The following is a 10823-nucleotide window of genomic DNA, read 5'->3' on the forward strand; positions in this document are numbered from 1 at the left end:
CATGTATTTACTTACCGTACAAATAGTCATAAGTCCGCGTTAAGGGCTGTCGATTTGTCCGCGTAGACATTGTGAGATTTTTTTTTAAATTTAATTTCTCTCCTGAACTTTTAAAGAACGTATCGCAAGTGTGACAGACAGTAGTAGACAGATGGTCACATGATAATGTTCTGAATAGTGGTACTTGTCACTTTGTATAAAACAGAACCATGGCAACAGAATTGATTTCTACTCATCGCCAGTCTCCATATTCCCTTCAGATTCCAAATTTTTGTAGAGAAATACGAAGAAACTGCTATGTTGCATCGGATGATAATTCTTTATTTGCTTAAAAATAATGTATACATCAGTTTATTCACATTCAAACTTTTAGTTTTCGAATATACTATCAACAATTGAATCTTGAAGTATAGGCATTATGTTGCATTACTTTAAAATGGGTTTATCATGTGTCGTAATTAAAGAGAAAGATAGGTGTCTACATGCGATTATCGGTTTGATTTTTTTTTTATGTCGTCAAAAAATTCTGTAACGGCACAGCTTGTATTCCTTATCACACGGACTAAAGATAATGATTATAACCATTGACGAAGGACTAGCATTCACCGATGTATTATATGTAGAGTTAAATAAGAAGAAAATATTTTCAATGCTAACAATTTTTGATTATGCGATATACATTGAAAGAATTATTTCATATAATTTCGTAGAACTTTTTTTTTCTTTCTTTTAATGTATACATACAATTATGCATAGTATCACATTTCAAGAAGCTGGTTTTCTCAGGGGTTTGAAATACCCGTTTGTCGAAGGCCCCAAATGCTGAGGCCAGCTTTGCTGCGACGATATACTTCTGCAAGTCTGTCCTGCCAACATATCTTCAGGACAAACGCATTCTAATTTCATTCTGTAAATTGTCATTTGACCTAGGGGTATTTTCACGTTCTCTCTATCAGTGCCTTCTTGAAGTATCTTGTAATCAATGCCACGTTCTGCCAGGCACTCAAGTATCGTCTGTGTTCGTTCTTTTTTAGTATTCTTCCCACGAGAACCAGGCGATGTAGATTCTTTTCTTTTTCTATGAATACAGTCCAGGTCCTGTTGAAGCAAGATAACAGAGGCATCAGAAGGCGGCAGCCATGACGTTAAAAACACTAAATCAACTGAATTTGAAGGCTTTCCAATTCTCTCCAAAGAAGGCAACAATATGCCAGTAGGCGGTTGTCTTTGTACACCATCCACATATTCATTCTGAGAATCAACAAGTTTTGCTTCTCTCTTTGATTTGATTTTGTTGTTGTTATTATTATTCAGAAAAATTTGTCGGTTCTTCATTGATTCCCGTTTAAATATCTTCTCTATGTTCGCATCTTCTTCACTATTTTTTGTTACCTTGGAAAATATGTCTCTCGTCACCCAAGAATCCTTCGCTCTCACCTCATTCACGACTACTTCTACTTTTTCCGTACCGTTTGGCTCTTTTGGTCTCTCAATGATTTTTGCTATCCAGCCTGGTTGATCGCTAGAATTTCTTATTTCGGTTACATCGAGAATTGATACATTCAGAACAGATCCTTTATGGAGTAGGCGTGCTTCCACAACTTTGCCAGCATTTTCGTCAGTTGAAGATGGATCCTCGTTTTTTTTGGGCAGTAGTTCATGATTTGGCCGCTTGTTTATTTTGAAAAATCTTTCATACTTCCGGCTATTTTGTAAATTTCCGACAGCTATTTCTTCTTGACCTTGAATTCCCTCAGACTTATTTCTATTACCATTGATACTCCGCTTCTGTTGAGTGTCAGCAGAACTGTCCAAGTTTACATCAAATTCCGGATAGCTCAGGCTTTCCTCAACGTTTGTTGTCCGATTGTACTTGTTGTTCTCGGTTTGTCCATTTGTATAATCCATGTTCGGGTCCAATTCATTTTTCACATTGTCTGTATAGTTACCGATTTTTGTAGTATCAATAAAATCGCTGCGCTGTTCGCGGATTCCGTTACCTTTTTCTACATCAATGTCATGGTTTGATCCTTCATCGTAAAGATCGTAATCTTTATTTTCATCATACCATTTGTTGGTGTCTCTCCAATCCTCATCAGAATCAAAATCCCCAGACACGTTGGTTTCAGGGTTGTTACCAACATTGGCAATGCCTGCTTTGAGATCTTGGAAATCATTACCGAGTTTCGAATTCGGATAATAATTGAATTGATCTGCAAAAATATCATTTTCGGCATTCTGGGAGTTGCTCGACCCGACGCGACGGCTTGGGTGAATTCTCAGCGATCTTTCAGTGATGGATGAAACGCCAATTTCTGGATTAGGTCCGTCATAATCTGGGTGCATTTCTGAATATTTCTCAGCCTCCTTTCTGGGATCAATGGAATTATTGTACTCCAACTTTTTCCATTCATCAGAAATATATATTGGCAGCCCAGGAGGTGCAGTGTGCTGACTTAATGCCAACAATTTAGTAGACAGTGTGGAATTGAATCGTAACTTGCAGAGATCTGCTCCCATTCGAGAAGAGAATGACGTAGTTTTGAGAAACTCGAACACGCTTCTGTCTCCTTCATGGTTCAAACAGTCGGCTGACCAGTGTAAGAACCAGTCATTGCCATACCCATCAACGGTAACAGACAATCCTGAAATTTGACCACTCATACTGTCTTGCAGTTCGTTTTCTAACAATGGTTTACCGCTTTTTCCATCCAAAATTGTGGCCACTGCATAATAATACACTGGAAATCCTGGCCCAAGTTGGTGCTTCACCATAAAATCTGGAATTTCATCGTCATTGTAATAACCGGGAATCGGACTACTAATTACTTCTGAATTTGGAACTGTGTAGTTCCATATCTGCTCAAATGATCGCCCATCATAAGCGGTAATCGTGGAATTGAACTTGGCTACTATGATATCTTCTGTGCCATCTCCTGTTATATCTGCAAGGACAGGCTGTGTCAAGATACCTTTTTTCGAGTCATGATATAGTTCTTTCAGCTTCTGTAAAAAATGTCATAGAGGTCATATTAAATCAAATATGGAAAGTGTGAATGATAATTTATTTATATTGTTCATATTGCTTGGCATACTGGCTGTAACGAAGCCAGTTTTTATTTCTTTCTTAATTCGATACCAATAGTGTCACATCAACAAGTGGAAAACATGATTGCTAACCTGTCTGATTAAGAGAAGTTGTCACTCTTTCGCACTTTATTTTTGAGTCAACTATGAACAGCTACTATTGATACAAAAATATTTATAAATAACCATTGATTAAGTGGCCACAAGTTACTAATTTTATCTTGACGTGAAGTTTTGGAAATTGAAAAATAATCTGTAAATGTTCAGCTTAACACGTTTTCAAACAATAATTTTGAAACCATTCGTAGAATTTTTATGAAATTTAATAAGTTTTCGCAGGAACTGGAACGATTCATGTCCGACTTAGACTCTGTAAGTTATAAATTAATGATGTATTGAAATTTGATAAAATTACAAAAATCGTACCGAGAAAAGAACTTCCAGTGATGGCATGAGTTTCTAGCTTCGACAAAAAGTACATGTGTGTTGAATCTGAAACCATCAGTTCTTTTTGTTTCACATAATTCACAACACCATGATATAAAAAATGCAGGCTCCTCGAGAACTCTAATACCTAATGGATGTGTCACAATTTTAAACAATTAGAGACAATTTTTCAAGTTCAAAACTTTCAACGAAGATATAAATAGTATTTTCTATCTATATCTGGTTATTTATTTATTTTTGAGCGAATCTTCTTGTATCGATAATAACTATTCAAAGTTAATTTGAAAAATCAAGTGTGCAAAGGTGAACACCTACCAGTGCGTACAAGTGTTTAATTTCCACGACATTTTTACTTACAAATTCTGCGTAAAGGTCTGAAAATGAAGCGACGTATAGTCCTCCTAGCTGTTCGTGGCTTCCTGTAACTATGACGAGTATTCTTTCCCCGTCTGGGTGGACCAGAGCCTGTGGGGCAAGGAACAACTGTTCCTTGTTGTTTATAGCAATTTTGTGAAGAATGTCCCCAGTTTTCCCAGACACGACAACAACATTACTGGATCTCTTGGTACCTATTTGCATCGTATGAGCAGCAATAATATCTCCGACCTCATCACCGTCTATATCAGCCATGTAATTAGCATCATAAACATCTAGGATTCTGTGATGGTCGGATTTGTCGAAATCTTGAAGCGGCAATGCCCATATCATAGAACCGTCTCGCCCGCTTATAGCGCGCATTGTCCCACCTCGGCCAGCTGCGATGCAGTCTTTAATCTCGTCACCATTGACGTCCATAGAACAATCCAGGGAAAATATTACATGCCAAGACCAGTGCGTCCATATTGTCTCCCCGGTCGTTCCATCCAGAGCAAGGACTCCACCCAAGCATTCAGTCTGACCTCCAAAGTATACGTTGCACACGTACTGAGGAGCTTCAATGTCACTTAGTCCTAGAAGTGATTCGTGAATGTTGGTATCGTGAAGGCGGGTACAGAGGATTATATGGATGGTTATTTTAAACACATTTTATGTCAGATCATGAAGTGTAATACAAATATGAAATAAAGGGTGAAAAAAATAAGTAACAGTTGACTTAAGACTATTGCACTTCAATAAATTGATAGTATGTAGGATCTTTGAATATATCGATTAATCCTGTGCTCTTTTAAGCATGGTTTTACTTACAAGCAAACGAACTAAAGATAGAGACAACGGAACTGAAATAATGCAATCTGTAAAATAAACATAACAAAATTAAAATATGTCTTTACACAGTGAAATATGATTATCAGTGTCAGTTTTAAACCTGTACTGAAGGCGACAATGATGTCGTCGATATTGTCGCTATTAGCATCTAGGCTTCGCAGAGGAGCTTCTGATGTCAATTTGGGTAAAGACCTGGTCCAGACAGTGCTTGCAGAAAGTGATGTACAAGCGGCGATATCAAGTTTAGGAACCTTGGGTTTAATGCCTCGTGCAAGCCAGTTCTGTAGAAATGTTAACGGGACAGGAAATACACTGACGGCAAATATGACCAGGGTGATTAGTCCTAAGAGAACGAGCAGCGCTATACTTCCATAGCAGCAGGGAACCAACAGTGCTTTACAATTTGGTCTTCTCCTATCTGTTTGTCTACTTATTTTGCATTTTCTACGGGGTGCCATTAACGGCCTTTTGACTCCTCCTTCGTCATCTATCTTCAGACCTCCGTTTCTTCCATCTCTTATGAACACCTCGTCATCAACGTCACTTAGATCCTCATCGTCCAAACTGTCGCGTACAGCCAACCTGGGCAATGTTGGGTACACAGGCGACATGATTGGCCCTAGAGTGAAAATAATTTTGTGTTTTATTATGTACAATGTGACTATGTATTGCATGTAATATAGGCAGAATATACCCTATTTTGTTGGAATTGGCAGCTGATTTCATAAAGATTAATATAACCCTCGTATGTACGTACATGCGTAAAATATCTTTCATAATTTTTCTTACCGAATCTAATTGAACCACTTCTGAGAAGTCGATCTACTCTATCAGGCCGAAAAAAGCTTCCACCGCATATGTACAGACGACGTTAGGACGGCTGAGTGACGATGTATCAGGAATGACAGGTGTCGGGTTTTGTATTTTTACGCACTATTTAGTTTGTTGTCACCTCAAATTAGGCTTGCGACACGGCCCTGGAGGGCGCAACGTCACTGGAAGGAAACCATAAATGTGTTCCAAACATTCTTAACATCAACCAAATGTATGTATCTGCTGGTCGTGAAAACTTAAAATAGATTTCGGAACACACCCAACCCGCGGATAATCGAGTGAATACTGAATACTTTCAACTTTGTTAACCGTCGGCGGGCATGCATTGAACTGATAAAGTGTTGCAGTCGGAAAAAATGATTGTTGTACGATATTTTGCCTGTTTTTCTATATTTTTCGTGTTATCGTCAATCCACGGCGTTCTCGGTGGTGATGGAGGCTCGCTACAGCTAACCGAAGACAACTGGAATAAAATATTGGTCGGAGAATGGATGGTGGAATTGTGAGTGTCGAACAAACATTCATCCGCTAGACAGGAACACGTTACTAGTGTACACACATGCATATCATCGATATATCTTATTGCGTGTGAAAAATCACCCGGCTCCCGGTTTTCGCTTATATTCACTACGACGACTACTTATTTTTTGATTTTTTTTCGCCCACGTCGAGGCTCTGAAACTGAATTGTTGAAAATTTGCGGTGACCGCATGACTACCAACGCCCGGTTTTTCAACCTCCTCGTATATCGCTTTTACCGCTATCTCGGCGCCATGCCCTGTCAGTTACCACGTTCTATGAGTCATGTACAATCCGTCCGAACAATTCTTTCTTACCCTACAAATGAATTTAATAATTTTCAAGTTAACAGCGGTTTTTAATATGTAGGAACTTGTTTTGTTTTAGAGGTTAGGTTAAGTTGCCAAAAATTGAATTCGATGTTATGCGCATCTATGATAGGATAATTATTTATTCAATGCAAATACGTTTCTCGAATAGTTTCCTCCTAATTTCAGTTACGCACCTTGGTGTCCGGCATGTAAAGCACTGGAGCCAGTTTGGGAGAGTTTTGCCTCCTGGAAAAATGATCTCGGCATTCGGGTTGGCAAAGTAGACGTCACAGATTCACCTGGACTTAGTGGACGATTTATGGTTACTGCCCTACCGACAATATTCCAGTAGGTTGTTCACGCCATAAAAAACGAGAATTTGTATTTTATAGGCACATATTAACTATATGTTGCTTCATAGAAAAATGTATACTAACATGATACAGGCTACAGAAAATGAATGTATTTGTTAGGTAAAATGTTGGAAGAAATTTGTGAAGAAATCAAAACATTATTTGATCCGACTATTACTGAATATGTGTATTTTATATGTGATTATTGATCATAAATCTGGTCATCTATACTTCGAATTCATTTTCAATTTTTAGCGCAAAAGATGGTATATTTAGGCAGTACAAAAGTCCACGAGACAAGGAATCCCTCATATCGTTTGTCAAGGACAAAAAGTGGTTACAACTTGAGCCTATTTCCAGTTGGAAAAGCCCAAACTCTATCCAAATGTCTGTAATCAGCTATTTTTTCAAACTATCACAAATATTGAGGGTGAGTAATTTATTTGCATGATTCAGTTTGGCTATTTTTGTACTGCGTATTGATAATTCACTGAAGCCCTGGTTTGAGTCCTATCAATATTGAAAATATTTGCAACATCTGCACTATGAGAAATTTTCTGATTCTAAAAAAAAGTCCTTCAGGAGTGCAACAAATTTGAAGTTTACGAATTTTTTTTACCACTTTGGCCAACAGACTGAATTATCTGCAATCGTTTGAATCTGTCGTTTATAGGGAATGCATAACAAACTGATGGAAGACTATGGCCTGCCTACTTGGGGTAGCTATTTGATCTTTTCAATTGCTACAATAATCCTTGGCGCCATTCTAGGACTTGTAAGTATACATCGGATGTTGTTCATCACATTGATAACTTTGAGGCTGATAGCTAAACTGTATTGAGTAAATCATTGTATATTTCAGTTCATCGTTTGCCTGATCGATTTTATATATCCGCCAAAACCAGTCTCATATCCTAGTAAGAAAAAAGAAAAGGATGGGTCTGGCGGTTTTATGCAGGAAAAGAACGAAGGTGACGAAGAATTGGTCGAAAACGTTAAGGATGATTTGGTCGATGAAGATGCAAGTGGATCTGATGCTCAGGAAGAAGATAAGGAGGAAGACGAAACAAAAAGTGTACCCAGCAGCCCGAATGTACGCAAACGAAAGCCACGCAAGGCTGACTAATTATATCTCATAGCATTTCAGAAAAGAAGTATTACCATCTTTAAAGGACGGCTAGGAACCGCAATACTATTGACTAATAATGCAGAAGTTTTTTGCGAATCTTTTTTCATAAATCGTAACGTAACTCGATAACCCATTTTGCATGTATGACCGATGAATCTAGTGTTGCTAGAGTATTTCGGCAATGGAGTGCGAAGGTTTTTTGTCAGGGTATTGAAAATAATCTTATTTGGAGGTTTTAATGCACGTATCTTGTCATCTGTTCTTAGTTGACTGTTGGCATTATCATTGACAGTCTTTTCTTGTGTTGTTCCACTACTTTATAGGTAAAATGAAAAATGTGTACGTTAGACATTTGGTCATTCTTTATTAATAACGACTTTTCTCGGGAATATTTTTTACATATAACGAAAATTATTTTTATAATTTGCAATTAAATACAATGTTGTAAATTACCGATTGCATTCATCTTGAAATTCATACAGCAAATTTTCTCGGTCAACAAAATCTACCAATGTATGCGCCCGTGATTATAATGCTATTATAAACTGGTTAACCATACTGTGAAAGGGATCCAAAAATTAATATATTATAATTATAATTTTTCTGTAATTACAGTGAGGGTGATAAAATTCAGATTAACATTAATTATGGTTTTGTGCTCTCTGCATACTCCGTATTACATAATACGGAACATTTACACTGTATACCAAGGTGAAAAATTGTACATACATGAATGTCGGGAGGATCCGATATACGTTGTTTATTCTTGCCTGTTCTACTTATTCTGGCCAAATTTGCCTGTGTCGGTTAGATAGAAATGGATAGAATTTCTTTTAGATTCCAATCGTGCAATTAATTATTCCTTTTATGTTTAGAAGGAAAGTTATAATTTCGCGTGGAGTTTTGATCGCAAGAAACAACATACATATATTGATATTAGTCTTCCGTATATTATCACGCGCAGTGTTGGTATGAGTAGTTACATTGATTGTGTCAAATATGCATAGTAGTAAGAGACGAGCGTTAATATTTAATACACAAACTAATGTAAGTTTTCTTCCTTTAATTTAATTTCTAATTTCGCACAGTTTACGACGATTTTCAATTAGGTAGGATGTTTTATACTACCGTATTATTTTCACATTTCTTGATATACGATGATATTGATATTATAAATATCCTACTACTTCATTACATTCCTACTGAATGAAATTATCCATATAAAAATATGACGTATGGTTGAATGAAAAACGAGTGATATTGATGAGTTGAATTATTGAGAAATGTGTAATGTGCAGGGTAGCCAAAAGCTCTGTAATACTAACTGCCTAAATAAATATATAGATATACAAGGGTGTATCCCATTTTACATTTTTTATCGAATACATTAATTCTCGGTGAATACTACGCATTTTTGGTTGATGAAAAAAATTGAAAATTCATGAAATCGTCACAGATCAAAGAATCGATAAAAATACGTTCGCCTGACTGTATGCAATACGAATAACACTACAATATGCCTTATTGTATGCAAACTACTCGACACCATTCAACACTAATAGTCGAGGAAATAAAGCACTAAAAACGGCCCAACTGTCGATTTTTTGAGCAGTAAGACGGATTTTAATGCGGTTTTTTGCATTCGATTCGTAAGAGCGCCTACAAACTTTGTGAACTAAATTGATTAATTAATTTTTTGAAAATGCATTATGGCATTAATAATATGCATTTTGCAAGTGCACTACCAAGAGACACTAAATAAAAAATTTGCTACTCGGGGGTTTTTGGGGTCGCTAAACACGAATATCGCCACGGCAACCGTCTCCGAGGTGCCTGGTGCCCAGGGTGGACAGTATCAACGTCTTCTCCTAGAGTTTTGGCGAAAATTGTGATCGAATTTGTCGAAACTCGTTGCTCGGGGGTTTTTGGGGTCACTGAATACGAAGATCGATACGGCAACCGTCTCCGAGGTACGTGGTGCCCAGGGTGAACGTTTCAACGTCTTTTTCTGGAATTATCTTGAGTATTATCATTTTTACCTCAATTAAAGAACATTGTTCTTAATTCAATCACAAATTCGATCACAATTTTCGCCAAAACTCTAGGAGAAGACGTTGATACTGTCCACCCTGGGCACCAGGTACCTCGGAGACGGTTGCCGTGGCGATATTCGTGTTCAGCGACCCCAAAAACCCCCGAGTAGCAAATTTTTTATTTAGTGTCTCTTGGAAGTGCACTTGCAAAATGCATATTATTAATGCCATAATGCATTTTCAAAAAATTAATTAATCAATTTAGTTCACAAAGTTTGTAGGCGCTCTTACGAAGCGAATGCAAAAAACCGCATTAAAATCCGTCTTACTGCTCAAAAAATCGACAGTCCATTGCTTTATTTCCTCGACTATAACTAATAACACATATTTCAATGGCTGTTTTTCGGAAGTATCAGTTTTCATGCATGCTTTATATAAGGCGTTCACTGAATTATGGCACCTTTCGCAAACGAATATGGACGAGATAATTTTATCGTTAAGCGGCACCCTCTGCGTCCTACCTTGCACGCGCAACTTAATCCGGCAAGCCGTAGGTACGTAAAGTCGACAGAACTGATGTTACCCTAGCTCACCGCCTTTGCCCAGATAATGCAGAATCGAATATTATCATGCCTATGGAATAACGAATGGGAACAGACTGAAATTTTCAAATAACCCCGTATGGATGCCATGTATTTTTCAACTACGAAAATTTGTTTGAGCCAAATTCAGCAAAGTGAATCTATCTCCATTGATTGGACAATAATAATGTTATCTGAATACATGCACCTGGTTTACTATTAACAGAGTTAGAAATCTTTTCTCGATGCAAAGGATGGGAGACAGTCGAAGAAGTTAATCAAATGATGAAGATATATAGTAGTTCCTATAAGTACTTGAGATA

General features: G+C 37.3%; 2 protein-coding genes across 2 annotated transcripts; one reads left to right on the forward strand and one right to left on the reverse strand.

Moving 5' to 3' along the window:
• Positions 1 to 448: 448 nt before the first annotated feature.
• Positions 449 to 5715, reverse strand: LOC124301668 (uncharacterized). The gene is made up of 4 exons (XM_046757031.1): positions 5530 to 5715; positions 4841 to 5359; positions 3892 to 4484; positions 449 to 3006 (listed from the first exon to the last, which is right to left on the reverse strand). The coding sequence occupies exons 2-4, from the start codon at positions 5349 to 5351 to the stop codon at positions 766 to 768; spliced, it is 3345 nt and encodes a 1114-aa protein (XP_046612987.1). The 5' UTR covers positions 5352 to 5359; positions 5530 to 5715; the 3' UTR covers positions 449 to 765.
• A 122-nt stretch (positions 5716 to 5837) lies between these two features.
• LOC124301671 (thioredoxin-related transmembrane protein 1) lies at positions 5838 to 9255 on the forward strand. The gene is made up of 5 exons (XM_046757036.1): positions 5838 to 6076; positions 6591 to 6752; positions 7013 to 7187; positions 7431 to 7532; positions 7620 to 9255. The coding sequence occupies exons 1-5, from the start codon at positions 5931 to 5933 to the stop codon at positions 7881 to 7883; spliced, it is 849 nt and encodes a 282-aa protein (XP_046612992.1). The 5' UTR covers positions 5838 to 5930; the 3' UTR covers positions 7884 to 9255.
• Positions 9256 to 10823: the final 1568 nt, after the last annotated feature.

The sequence above is a fragment of the Neodiprion virginianus genome, chromosome 3 (genome assembly GCF_021901495.1).
Source record: "Neodiprion virginianus isolate iyNeoVirg1 chromosome 3, iyNeoVirg1.1, whole genome shotgun sequence".
In the NCBI taxonomy this organism is placed as follows: domain Eukaryota; kingdom Metazoa; phylum Arthropoda; class Insecta; order Hymenoptera; family Diprionidae; genus Neodiprion; species Neodiprion virginianus.

Bases quoted from the DNA above. Each gene is read 5' to 3' on its own strand.
- LOC124301668 (XM_046757031.1), bottom strand. From the start codon at position 5,351: ATGTCGCCTGTGTACCCAACATTGCCCAGGTTGGCTGTACGCGACAGT. The intron at 4,485-4,840 runs GTTTAAAACTGA...AATCACTTCTAG, and splicing joins CATTGTCGCCTTCAGTACAG to GACTAAGTGACATTGAAGCT. The intron at 3,007-3,891 runs GTAAGTAAAAAT...CATTTTTTACAG, and splicing joins CAGACCTTTACGCAGAATTT to AAGCTGAAAGAACTATATCA.
- LOC124301671 (XM_046757036.1), top strand. From the start codon at position 5,931: ATGATTGTTGTACGATATTTTGCCTGTTTTTCTATATTTTTCGTGTTA. The intron at 6,753-7,012 runs GTAGGTTGTTCA...TTCAATTTTTAG, and splicing joins GCCCTACCGACAATATTCCA to CGCAAAAGATGGTATATTTA. The intron at 7,533-7,619 runs GTAAGTATACAT...TGTATATTTCAG, and splicing joins TTGGCGCCATTCTAGGACTT to TTCATCGTTTGCCTGATCGA.